At 36.1% G+C, this 12,987-nt stretch overlaps 1 protein-coding gene across 11 annotated transcripts in view; it reads left to right on the top strand.

Moving 5' to 3' along the window:
• Positions 1-12,987, top strand: part of LOC131927633 (palmitoyltransferase ZDHHC14) — a 38,033-nt gene that overhangs the window by 19,868 nt on the left and 5,178 nt on the right. For 3 of the 11 annotated variants that reach the window (XM_059283373.1, XM_059283374.1, XM_059283375.1), the window contains exons 6-12: positions 4,506-4,554; positions 6,100-6,202; positions 7,436-7,545; positions 7,825-7,957; positions 9,477-9,630; positions 11,071-11,097; positions 11,904-11,954. In XM_059283373.1, coding sequence (XP_059139356.1) covers positions 4,506-4,554; positions 6,100-6,202; positions 7,436-7,545; positions 7,825-7,957; positions 9,477-9,630; positions 11,071-11,097; positions 11,904-11,954 — 627 coding nt within the window. Of the gene's footprint in view, positions 1-4,505; positions 4,555-5,109; positions 5,213-6,099; positions 6,203-7,435; positions 7,546-7,824; positions 7,958-9,476; positions 9,631-11,070; positions 11,098-11,903; positions 11,955-12,929; positions 12,963-12,987 lie in introns of all 11 variants that reach the window. The other 8 variants (XM_059283380.1, XM_059283372.1, XM_059283381.1 and 5 more) reach the window with 8 other exon arrangements.

Raw genomic sequence — 12,987 nt, forward strand, 5'->3', positions numbered from 1 at the left:
CAGGCTTTTCCCCTAATGTTTAGACATAACCGAATGAGCAGGCTTTTTGTTGATGTGCTGTCCTGTTGGTTGTTTACTGCTTCCCTTTGTTAGTATGTCCTTCCACCTTTGCTTTGTCACCTCAACAAGTTGTTGACATATTGTTGTTAAAACTAATATTCATTGCCTTATAAAACGTGGTCCAGTTTATCAATATTTCAAATGTGTGGTGTTATTACATAAGTTGGTAGCCTGTATTGATTTTTTAAAGTCTACTGAAGTATATAAAGGAAGGTTGAGTACAGCGGCTATATACCTTAGTTAATTATTTAAGAGATTATAATCTAGATAAGTAGCTTCAGCTTAAATGTATCTAGAAATATAACTTTAAGCCCAGAATTTTTAACTTGTCTCTACAGGATTCTGTGAACCCTGTATTATAAGAATGTGAAGTGCTAGAATACACTATTGTATTACAGACATGACAAGTCATATGTCATAGAAAACCTTACTGGCAGTTAAACTATTGTTGATTATGTTGCAACATAAAAATTTTTTTAAGAAACTCTAAGACCACTGGCAGTTAAACTTTTGAATATGTTACAACATGATAAAAACTGGAGCTCCTTAGACTGACTCAACCAGCATTCAATAGTTGAGTCATCAAAGATATGCTCTGAAGGCTGGCGCTTGAGATGTGCTCTGGTAGCTGTGTTGGCTAGAGATGTGCTCTGATAGCTGTGTTGGCTAGAGATGTGCTCTGAAGGCTGGTGGTAGAGATGTGCTCTGATAGCTGTGTTGGCTAGAGATGTGCTCTGATAGCTGTGTTGGCTAGAGATGTGCTCTGATAGCTGTGTTGGCTAGAGATGTGCTCTGGTAGCTGTATTGGCTAGAGATGTGCTCTGGTAGCTGTGTTGGCTAGAGATGTGCTCTGATAGCTGTGTTGGTTAGAGATGTGCTCTGATAGCTGTGTTGGCTGGTGGTAGAGATGTGCTCTGATAGTTGTGTTGGCTAGAGATGTGCTCTGATAGCTGTGTTGGCTAGAGATGTGCTCTGATAGCTGTGTTGGCTAGATATATGCTCTGGTAGCTGTGTTGGCTAGAGATGTGCTCTGATAGCTGTGTTGGCTAGAGATGTGCTCTGATAGCTGTGTTGGCTAGAGATGTGCTCTGATAGCTGTGTTGGCTAGAGATGTGCTCTGGTAGCTGTGTTGGCTATAGATGTGCTCTGATAGCTGTGTTGGCTATAGATGTGCTCTGGTAGCTGTGTTGGCTATAGATGTGCTCTGGTAGCTGTGTTGGCTATAGATGTGCTCTGATAGCTGTGTTGGCTATAGATGTGCTCTGATAGCTGTGTTGGCTAGAGATGTGCTCTGGTAGCTGTGTTGGCTAGAGATGTGCTCTGGTAGCTGTGTTGGCTAGAGATGTGCTCTGATAGCTGTGTTGGCTATAGATGTGCTCTGATAGCTGTGTTGGCTGGTGGTAGAGATGTGCTCTGATAGCTGTGTTGGCTAGAGATGTGCTCTGATAGCTGTGTTGGTTAGAGATGTGCTCTGATAGCTGTGTTGGTTAGAGATGTGCTCTGATAGCTGTGTTGGCTAGAGATGTGCTCTGATAGCTGTGTTGGCTGGTGCTAGAGATGTGCTCTGATAGCTGTGTTGGTTAGAGATGTGCTCTGATAGCTGTGTTGGCTATAGATGTGCTCTGATAGCTGTGTTGGTTAGAGATGTGCTCTGATAGCTGTGTTGGTTAGAGATGTGCTCTGATAGCTGTGTTGGTTAGAGATGTGCTCTGATAGCTGTGTTGGCTAGAGATGTGCTCTGATAGCTGTGTTGGCTGGTGCTAGAGATGTGCTCTGATAGCTGTGTTGGTTAGAGATGTGCTCTGGTAGCTGTGTTGGCTATAGATGTGCTCTGATAGCTGTGTTGGCTATAGATGTGCTCTGGTAGCTGTGTTGGCTATAGATGTGCTCTGGTAGCTGTGTTGGCTATAGATGTGCTCTGATAGCTGTGTTGGCTAGAGATGTGCTCTGGTAGCTGTGTTGGCTAGAGATGTGCTCTGGTAGCTGTGTTGGCTAGAGATGTGCTCTGATAGCTGTGTTGGCTATAGATGTGCTCTGATAGCTGTGTTGGCTGGTGGTAGAGATGTGCTCTGATAGCTGTGTTGGCTAGAGATGTGCTCTGATAGCTGTGTTGGTTAGAGATGTGCTCTGATAGCTGTGTTGGTTAGAGATGTGCTCTGATAGCTGTGTTGGCTAGAGATGTGCTCTGATAGCTGTGTTGGCTGGTGCTAGAGATGTGCTCTGATAGCTGTGTTGGTTAGAGATGTGCTCTGATAGCTGTGTTGGTTAGAGATGTGCTCTGATAGCTGTGTTGGCTAGAGATGTGCTCTGATAGCTGTGTTGGCTAGAGATGTGCTCTGCTAGCTGTGTTGTCTAGAGATGTGCTCTGATAGCTGTGTTGGTTAGAGATGTGCTCTGATAGCTGTGTTGGTTAGAGATGTGCTCTGATAGCTGTGTTGGTTAGAGATGTGCTCTGATAGCTGTATTGGCTAGATATGTGCTCTGATAGCTGTATTGGCTAGAGATGTGCTCTGATAGCTGTGTTGTCTAGAGATGTGCTCTGATAGCTGTGTTGGCTAGAGATGTGCTCTGATAGCTGTGTTGGCTAGAGATGTGCTCTGATAGCTGTGTTGGTTAGAGATGTGCTCTGATAGCTGTGTTGGCTAGAGATGTGCTCTGATAGCTGTGTTGGCTGGTGGTAGAGATGTGCTCTGATAGCTGTGTTGGCTAGAGATGTGCTCTGATAGCTGTGTTGGCTAGAGATGTGCTCTGATAGCTGTGTTGGCTAGAGATGTGCTCTGATAGCTGTGTTGGCTAGAGATGTGCTCTGATAGCTGTGTTGGCTAGAGATGTGCTCTGGTAGCTGTGTTGGCTAGAGATGTGCTCTGATAGCTGTGTTGGCTAGAGATGTGCTCTGATAGCTGTGTTGGTTAGAGATGTGCTCTGATAGCTGTGTTGGCTAGAGATGTGCTCTGATAGCTGTGTTGGCTGGTGGTAGAGATGTGCTCTGATAGCTGTGTTGGCTAGAGATGTGCTCTGATAGCTGTGTTGGCTAGAGATGTGCTCTGATAGCTGTGTTGGCTAGAGATGTGCTCTGATAGCTGTGTTGGCTAGAGATGTGCTCTGATAGCTGTGTTGGCTAGAGATGTGCTCTGATAGCTGTGTTGGCTAGAGATGTGCTCTGATAGCTGTGTTGGCTAGAGATGTGCTCTGATAGCTGTGTTGGTTAGAGATGTGCTCTGATAGCTGTGTTGGCTAGAGATGTGCTCTGATAGCTGTGTTGGCTAGAGATGTGCTCTGATAGCTGTGTTGGCTAGAGATGTGCTCTGGTAGCTGTGTTGGCTAGAGATGTGCTCTGATAGCTGTGTTGGCTAGAGATGTGCTCTGATAGCTGTGTTGGTTAGAGATGTGCTCTGATAGCTGTGTTGGCTAGAGATGTGCTCTGATAGCTGTGTTGGCTGGTGGTAGAGATGTGCTCTGATAGCTGTGTTGGCTAGAGATGTGCTCTGATAGCTGTGTTGGCTAGAGATGTGCTCTGATAGCTGTGTTGGCTAGAGATGTGCTCTGATAGCTGTGTTGGCTAGAGATGTGCTCTGATAGCTGTGTTGGCTAGAGATGTGCTTTGATAGCTGTGTTGGCTAGAGATGTGCTCTGATAGTGTGCTGTACAACAACATAAAAACCTAATAAACCTTCCAGTTGGAAGTGAGCACAAGATGCAAGTTATCACCCTGTTGACATGACTGGATGTGTTCAGCATCAAATATGGCTGCGCTTCCTATGCTAGAGATCAATACAAAAACTCATCTTTTAGTGGGGTTCATTATACCTGAAGGGTTAGCAGCCAATGACAAGTTTTTATTTTTACTATTTGATTGAAATTTTTTTGGTGAAGAAATCTATTGTGTGGTGAATAAGTTGAATAACAAATAAAATTATTTTTTTTGCTGATGCATTGTTACGATATTAGATTACGCTAGTTCTAATGAACTTGTTTTGTGGATGATATCATTGGAAAGATTTACATTTAAAGAGTCTCTAAAATATTGTTTTCTGTTTATTTGTATCCATTGGTTTGTTTCTTTAGTGCTACTTCTAGTTAACTTGTTTTGTCCATTGCATTATTGCTTCCATTTACATTTCAATGTGATGGTAAAAAAAAATTCTTTTTTTCTAGTTAGTCCATTATATTACTGCTACATTTACATTTCAATGTGATGTTAAAACAATTTCTTTAGTTCTAGTAAACTTGTTAAGTCCATTGCCTCATTGCTACCATTTAAATTTGAATATGATAATAAAAACAGTTTCTTTAGTTCTAGTAAACTTGTTTAGTCCATTACATTACTGCTACCATTTACATTTGAATGTGATGATAAAAACCATTATCTTCTACTGTTGACATTGAACAGTGCTTGTTCTCTGAGCTACTTGTCTAAACTGGTTCTCTGTTTCTTTTATTTTCAGGGGCACAAGATGACAATTTTTTGACTGCTATGAAAGATTCTCCAGCTAGATATCCTTTGATTAAGTTTATTTTCACCTACGTTTAGTCTTGTATCATCATATACATTGCTTGTCTAAATTCAGTTGTTTTTATAATCTACCGTTTATTTAATTTTAAAAGATAGTTTTTATTTGTATGTAATGTTGTTGATGTTGTCTTGGATACAGTGTTGTAGTGCATTGTTTTTATGTAACTCTTGCATTTATTGAACTTTTTTTTAGTAGGGTGTTTGAAGTTATGCAATTTTTTTTTTAAGTTTTCATAACTGTAGGTTACCATTTTAAAAAAGTGAAGTAGGTTTTTTTTTTGAGTATGGTGGTTAGTTTTATGATGATTTTTCTATCCCTCTGTAATGTAGAGGTTTTTTTTTTTGTGATTGGATTGAAATGCATTAAAAATAAAAAGACCAAAAAGGTTTTAAAATCTTAAAACGAAGTAGCCTATACAACAAAGGATTTAAAAAAAAAACAATGTCTGTAGAACTCTGTACAGGATTGATTTCCCCTTCTTTTTTTTTTTTTTGCTATATTGTGATTTAGCCAGCATTTCCTTGACAGTTTGCACTATAGTGGAGGCCATTATCTGCTTTTTCTCTGTTTGGTCTGTAATTGGGCTGGCTGGCTTTCACACATACCTGGCCACATCTGAACAGACCACAAATGAAGATGTGAGTTTTCCCCAGTTTTTGAGCCTGATCTCTTGAGTCTCCCATTGATTTGATGCACTCATTGTTTCATCACCTGTACACCCTCACCTTGCTTGCCTGTTGGTTCCACCGCTAGTGCAGGTCATCTGTTTGTTGTCACTGTCACCAGCTTTGTTCCAGCACGTCAGCCACAGCCTGGACGCTGTATTTTTCATGCGTTTCATGTCATTCATCATGTTAAAGTTATTGTTTAGGTGTCATCATCAGAGTAGTTTTTTCAAAGGCTCCTGGCATGGCAGTACAATATTCATCATGTTTTTTTTTTTCTTGTCTGTACTTCTGTTAAAGATTGCTCTAGGGTTAGGTTGAAATACCAGTACTAATTAAAAGCAATTTGACCATGACTGGGAAAATAAAAGTACAAAAATATAATTATAAACTATTCTTTTAATTTTATTTTGAAAACCATGTTATTTATTCAGTAAAATTGATGTATTTGTCATTGGTGTATTCCTTTCTTCTTAAATCAACCTGCATAAGTACTAACCATACTTTAAAAGGAATTATGTTAATTGAATTGAAAATTTAAAATTAAATAATTAAGCTTCTAATTTCTTCTAAACAAATTTGTTCTGACTTAAGCTAAATGTATTTTTTAAAAGCAACAAAAAAAAAAGAATATTTAAGTTAAACTAGATCTATATAAAATTTTGTAAGTAAGGTTTGTCAAACAGCTTTCTTACAGTCTATTATAGAGTAGAGCTTATGCATGTCATCATCTTAAATCAGTTTTTTCATCTTTGTTTGTTAGATCTGTTTGTGCTTGCTTGATGTTCTATATTATGTGTGTTATTTGTGTGAAATAATTACATTGAAGGAACAATGGCCTTTCCTTGACCAACATCCACTGTCATAGAGGCTCTTGTTTGCTTTTTTTCCATCTGGTCTGTGGTGGGCTTGGCAGGTTTCCATTCATACCTCACCGCCTCCGAACTTACCACTAACGAAGATGTGAGTAGGCTTAGTTGTAGTTTACATAGGTGCTAGAATAGTCACATTTTACGGGGTTAGAGTGGTATGAATGTATGGCTAGTCACATTTCATAGGGTAGAGTGGTATGAATGTATGGCTAGTCACATTTCATAGGGTAGAGTGGTATGAATATGTGGCTATAATCACATTTCGCAAGGTAGAATCATATGAATGTTTAGCTGTCTGTCACTTACAAAGATGTGAGTAGGCTTAGTTGTAGTTTACATAGGTGTTAGAATAGTCACATTTCACGGGGTAGAGTGGTATGAATGTATGGCTAGTCACATCTCATAGGGTAGAGTGGTATGAATGTATGGCTGTCTTTTGCTAACAAAGATGTGAGAAGGCTTACTTCTACTTTACATAGGTGCTAGAATAGTCACATTTCACGGGGTAGAGTGGTATGAATGTATGGCTAGTCACATCTCATAGGGTAGAGTGGTATGAATGTATGGCTGTCTTTTGCTAACAAAGATGTGAGAAGGCTTACTTCTACTTTACATAGGTGCTAGAATAGTCACATTTCACGGGGTAGAGTGGTATGAATGTATGGCTAGTCACATCTCATAGGGTAGAGTGGTATGAATGTATGGCTGTCTTTTGCTAACAAAGATGTGAGAAGGCTTACTTCTAGTTTACACAGGTGCTAGCATAGTCACATGACAGTGTAGAGTGGTATGAATGTATGGGTGGCTGTCATGAGAGTGTAGAAATAAAACTCACTAGAACTGAAGATGTGAGCAAGCTGAGTAAATCAGTTATTGGGAATTATTAAATGTTCTAAGTAAAGATGTAAGCAAAGATTTAAAAACGTAACAGAAAACATCACAGGAGAATGGCACATTTTAAAATGAAAGTAACAAAAAAGTGTGATGGGTTCTTTAAGCTTATACTGCTCAACGCTAATGATTTTTTAAAACTATTTTCTTCAGCCCACATCTAGGTTTGATAGGGCGTACTGCCTGCTATGTAAGAATTTTAATGCCATTGGATTTTAGGAGCTGTTATAGTATTTTTTTTTAATAATGAATAAAATATAGGGAATTATTTGGTTGCTGTTAAGTGTTTTAATGCTATGTGATTATTTTGCTTATCTTACATTTTCTTTTTTTTTTTACTATTTTATGATTATTATTTTTTATGTAATTTTTTTCAGATTTATTTATATAAAAAAATTTAATTACCAAATGAATTTTGCTTTTTTTTTCCTAGATCAAAGGAACTTTTACAGCCAAAAGAGGTCAGGATAACTTCAACCCTTTCAGCAAAGGTTCTCTCTTTAAAAATTGTATGGGAGTTTTATGTGGCCCAAACCCACCCAGGTAATTACTACAGTATTGATAAAAATTTAAATGTTTTAAAATATCATCAGAACAGATGGATTTGTAACAGTTATCTATGATTGTATTGTGTGTATGTGTGTATATATATATATATATATATATATATATATATATATATATATATATATAATTTATTTATTTATATACTATAAGTTATATATATTAGATATTTAATGTATAATAAAAACATATATGTTAATTTCTATTTACGAATGTTTCTTGTATTAATGTTTCTTGTGTTTATCTTGTCTCTGACAGTTTATTAGACAGAAGAGGTTATGTGATTCCTGAGCCAGAGCCCATGTCACATGTAAGTCCCTCTGAGAAAGATGGTAATGCAGTAAATGCTCACCACGAGTACTATGGGTCCACCCATATCACTACACAGAAAGTAGGTTCCTGCGGGCTCAATATCAGTGCCCAGCTTAGCCATGTTGCCATGCATGATATTCTGCCAGCCACCTCATGTAGTCGACCTTTTGTTTTTACTACAAAGTGTACACCTTGTTTCCATGAAATACTTGTATCCACGTTGGCAAGATTTCATGTCTTTAAAACAGGAGATTTGAAATTTTTTTGATACCCCTAAAATATCCTTCCCTTACTGCACTCCCCTGTACCCTTGAGTTGTCATCCATTTATGACATCCCCATGTGGGGGATAGGGGGCTTGCATAGTCAACTTGGCGAGGGGGGGGGGGTGTCCAAGTGGATATTCACGTTAAATGTGACATCGAAAAAAAATATATGTTGATGCTACAACAAAGCAGAACATTTAGCCAGCACACAAAAAATTCAAACAGCTGTGCTTTTAAAACAGTTGTTTGGATAATTAAATCACAGCATCTAGGCCTCTATTTTTACAATTAGTGGGCTACTTGGACTATAAAGGAAATATGATGAACCTGCTGTTGTCTAATGACTTTTTACAATGCTGCGTACATTTACAGAAAATCGTAATTGTTATGAGTTTTTTTTCTCACACTCAAAAATAAATTATATTTTGTGGATGTGATATATGGATGACACCCTTTGCATTTTTAAAAGTTTTTTTGTGTGCTTCGTGTAGAAAAACCTTTGAGTCATGTTTTAACCAAACCTTTTGTATGAGTTTTGCAAAGGATTTGCAAGTTTCTTGATAGGGGTTGTGTTTTCATTACACTTATTATGATAGAAAATGGCTTGAACAAAGCATATTTTATTTTTTTTTATGCTAGACTTGCCAATTTTGTGCCTGCCCTCTAGTTTGATTTTTTTAATAAATGGTAAAAATTGGTTGATTAGAATTTTGGTATTATTTTGTGTATTTCTCACAGTAGTTTTTTTTTTAAGGTTAGTAATGATTTGAGCATTATAGCTAGTCTAGTTGTATGCTGACTGTTGAAAATTAGTCAGGCTAAGTTGCATGCTTTACTTTTAGAATATAGTCTACTCTGACAATTTGGGGAGGGATTAGTTCAGGTTACTTGTTGAGGCGTACATCTATCAGTAAAGGCACCATTGGGTTAGGTTTAAACCTAAAGTTTGATGGTTTGCTGTACCTATAAAATGTGTTTATACTCCTGGCAAATGTCCACACTTTGATTATTCTATTTATTTTATTGTTTTTTTTCTAAACACCAAACTGTCTCCCACACAAAAGTTTGAGCTTTTGCTTTTCTGCTTGTGTTTTTTGATGTTGTACTTTTTTTCCTAAAACATAGAAGTTATTTATCCCAGAAAAGCTAATTAATTAAATATATCATGTAAGCATAAAATTCAGTTGTCTTTTTATGCTGGAATTAAGAAAATATATTTTTAACATGAACGGAATTTTTAAGCAGATTAAATCTTTTTTTTTCTCTTCATGTAGAATCTATGATTTGTTGTTTTTTTTTTTGTTCATAGTTTTTTTTTTTTCATTCTACTTAGACCAACAACATGGGTACGACAACACTACAGGACAGACCAGCTGTTATTATGACAGATGAGACGCCACCAGAGGGGGTGAAGAAACGTGACATGATCAGCTACCAGAGCTCAGATGGCTCCATCAACAACAAACTCCCACCAATCAATGGAACAGGTGTGTAGCCATTTGCTATCTCAACTTTAACTGGCCAGGGGTTTTTTCTAACTCTGTGTGGATAATTGGATGTGTAATTTCTTTAAAAATGTAAATGAGCTACGTTTGTTCTACTTGTATGTAAAGTTTCATGAAAATTGAGTGGGGCATAACTTGAAAGTGCTGTTTTCACTAATTTTGCCTTATTTGAGCTTTTATCCAAGCTAAAACTGATCTGTATAATTTTCCTACTAACTGGTATTATTAAGGCAGTGTGTTCTATTGTTATACTGGTAATACTGTAAATAAATGTCAAAACATTGCAAAAAGTGTATCCTATAATGTATTGCGCCCATCATTTTACTTGACAAGAAAAAAAATATTTACTCTTCTACTCCTTAGAATTTAGTTTCTTCTTCTGTAGCCTATTTGATGCTTAACTTTATATTTATATGTAACAAGTACTGCAGTGATAATATTTTTTAAATTGTACAACTAATTCCTATACAATGTAGTTCTTCTTGTCTGAAGCCTAAGCTTTAGATTGACCTCAGGTTTAGTACCCTGGGGAAACCCCAGATATTTGTAAAACTGGAGCTCAGTGTAAACTTCAATGTAGCAGTTTTGGGAATTATACCTAGGAGAATAAGATCAGAATGTTTTAGTTTAATGATCTATATTTGATTAGTTCACACATTATTTAAAATCAAATTCAGTCAAATATATTTGTATCTTTTACGTAAGTTTATTGTATTTTTTAATTGATTGTTGCATAATTTAACGGAGTGACAGATGGTTTGATTAGACATGAGGCAGAAATTGGAAGTGAGAGCTCTGGAAAATATACCATCACAGAACATAGCTATAAACATTTTATTCAAAGGTTTACTTTATATGTCAAAGCCTAGAAATTACATTGAGCATTTTAAGATGCATTATTTGCTTAGTTTGTAAACAATTAAAATTGTACTTGGTATGTTATAAAGAACAAAATCTCAAGTGTAAACACCAGTTTAATTAGGTAACAGAATGAATAAGGTAAAACTTTAAAGACTGACAACACCGTAGTTGTTGGTGATGCTAAGAAAACTAACCAGGCTCTTGGTGAGCTCATTTTTAGTGAAAAGGTAGAGTAGGTTGGTGGAACTGTGTATTGTGATGGTGGTGGATTGAACAGGATGAAGTTAAAATGGTAGAAGTGTGGATTATGGATGTGGATAAGTACTGCTTGACCTGAGAATGACGTCTAACAGACAGTCAGATGAAACTTGAGGCTAGCGCGGCTGGAGTTCTCTCTTCATTACATTTATTGATTTCCTATACGAGTGCGCTGCTGTCATATATTATGGCTGTCATGTAATGTCCTTCTATAAATCTCAGTTGCGATGTAACAGTGTTGTAATTAATCTATGATAAAACCCTTCAACTGACACTACTTTGTTTCTTCTGATTGCATCAAAGGAGTGATACCAGCCCAGAACTGTATAGGTATAACATATCCAACACTCCCTTTGTTTTTTCTAGACCTTATCTTTCAGTACCCATGCTTCTTAAGACTTGGTTTTTAGTGTTTTTTATTTTCCAGTAAGCTTTGCTTGTTTTTTGGAGCTCAACAACAAGAAACAATGCTTTATATTTACTACCAGGTTTTATTTTTCTGTTATCTCATGTGTGATATAAAGCAGATTTCTACTTAGTTTTCCTGTAACTATTTTATTATTGTATGTATCATTAGTATTTGTGTAAGCCATACAACTTAAATATTCAACTTTTAAAAAAAATAAATTGATTTTTGTTTTATAAATTGGTATATTTTTTTCTTTCTTTTAAGTTACTAGTGTGTATTTTTAACTTGACCCAGGCAATGCAATTTTTTTCTGAACCATTTTGTTTTTAATACTGCTAGTCTGCATTCTGTTTTGGTTTTTATGTTGCTAGTCTGAGTTGTTTCTCTTTGGTTCAATCAAGTCAGTCATTTCATTTTTGTTTTTATTGAGGAGATTTTTCTTCTCTACTTTCATTTTTAGTCATTTTCAATTTGTTTATGTTGTCTCTGAGTGTCTTTCTCTAATTACATTTTTGGGAACCAACTGCAATTTGTTTTCTGATACAAATACTTTAACTTAAAAGGTCATAATGAGGACTTGATAGTTTTTCAGCAGTTACGTGTAGGCCATACTAAACTTTGTTTAACCCAGCAAGGTTTTGAAAAAAATCTGTTTTAAGAAACGGCCAATTTTTTAAAAAAAAGTTGAGTTGTAGAATGGAACTAAAAGTAACCTTTAACATTCCAGGCAAGAAGAACCATATTTGGGATATGACCCTTAACCAGCTAGACTATCTTGGTAAGATCCAGCAGTGCTTTACATTTTCTGTGTATTGTAGCTTGTTGACAGGCATGGCCCTTTGCCTACATTAGCACTGTTTCATGTTGTTTTATATTCCATGTGTGATTTTTTTTTTACCTTGGTGTCTAAGTTTTTTGAGCTGTTTCTAGGTTGTTGACCAGCCTAGTTTCTTGGATATTTTTTTATTAGTGCAGTCATCCAATAAATGTTAGGGACATCTGATATACTTTGCTTACAGACTTAAATTTTTAGGTGCTGAACTTTATCAGATGTTTTATTTGTATGTTAACCTTTGAACTTGTATTCCCGGCATCTATTTTTAGTATATGTAATGACTTCACAGTGGGGGAGGGGGAATGTTTGTCAGAAATGTTCAATTTTTCATTACTTTTTGGCTTTGTTTGCTTTTGTAACAATTTCAGAAAATGATTTTTCTAATATTGTCTGTGTGTGCTTCATATTATCTATTTTATTTCATTTTCTTTATTCTACAGTGCTAAATACAAGAATGTGAACCCCACTTTTCTAAAAATGTACATTGTTCCATTTGTAGTTATTGTCTTATATCTCCATGATACAGAGGTTTCCACTTGAGATTTAAAAAACTGTTTTGTTGTGTTTGCAATTATGGCAGACACTAAATCAGCAAAATTAAGAATATTCATACCCACTGGGCAATACAAAATCTGTACCTGCTTTGTGGATACTCAATAAATAATAATATACACAAAAAAGTGTCTTTTGTGGCCGCCTAAATATTTTAAATAGAAGCAGCTGTTTTAGAAGCTATTTTGCTTTCACTTTTTTTCCTATTATATTTATGTTCTTATAGAAAAACTGTTAGTTCATAAAGAAAACTAATTTAATTTTGTGTAATGCTATATGTGGCTTTTTTACAATTGCACTTAAATTATTGTCAAACACTAAATAGCTTTAACTGTTTTAATTTTTGTTTTGTTATTGATGATATAGGTAATTAAAAAGAAGATGAGTTAAAATTAGCAGGTAGGGGACAATACATATAATTGCA

The sequence above is a fragment of the Physella acuta genome, unplaced genomic scaffold (genome assembly GCF_028476545.2).
Source record: "Physella acuta isolate Inbredline_101_S28 unplaced genomic scaffold, ASM2847654v3 ptg001425l, whole genome shotgun sequence".
NCBI classification, from domain to species: Eukaryota; Metazoa; Mollusca; class Gastropoda; family Physidae; genus Physella; species Physella acuta.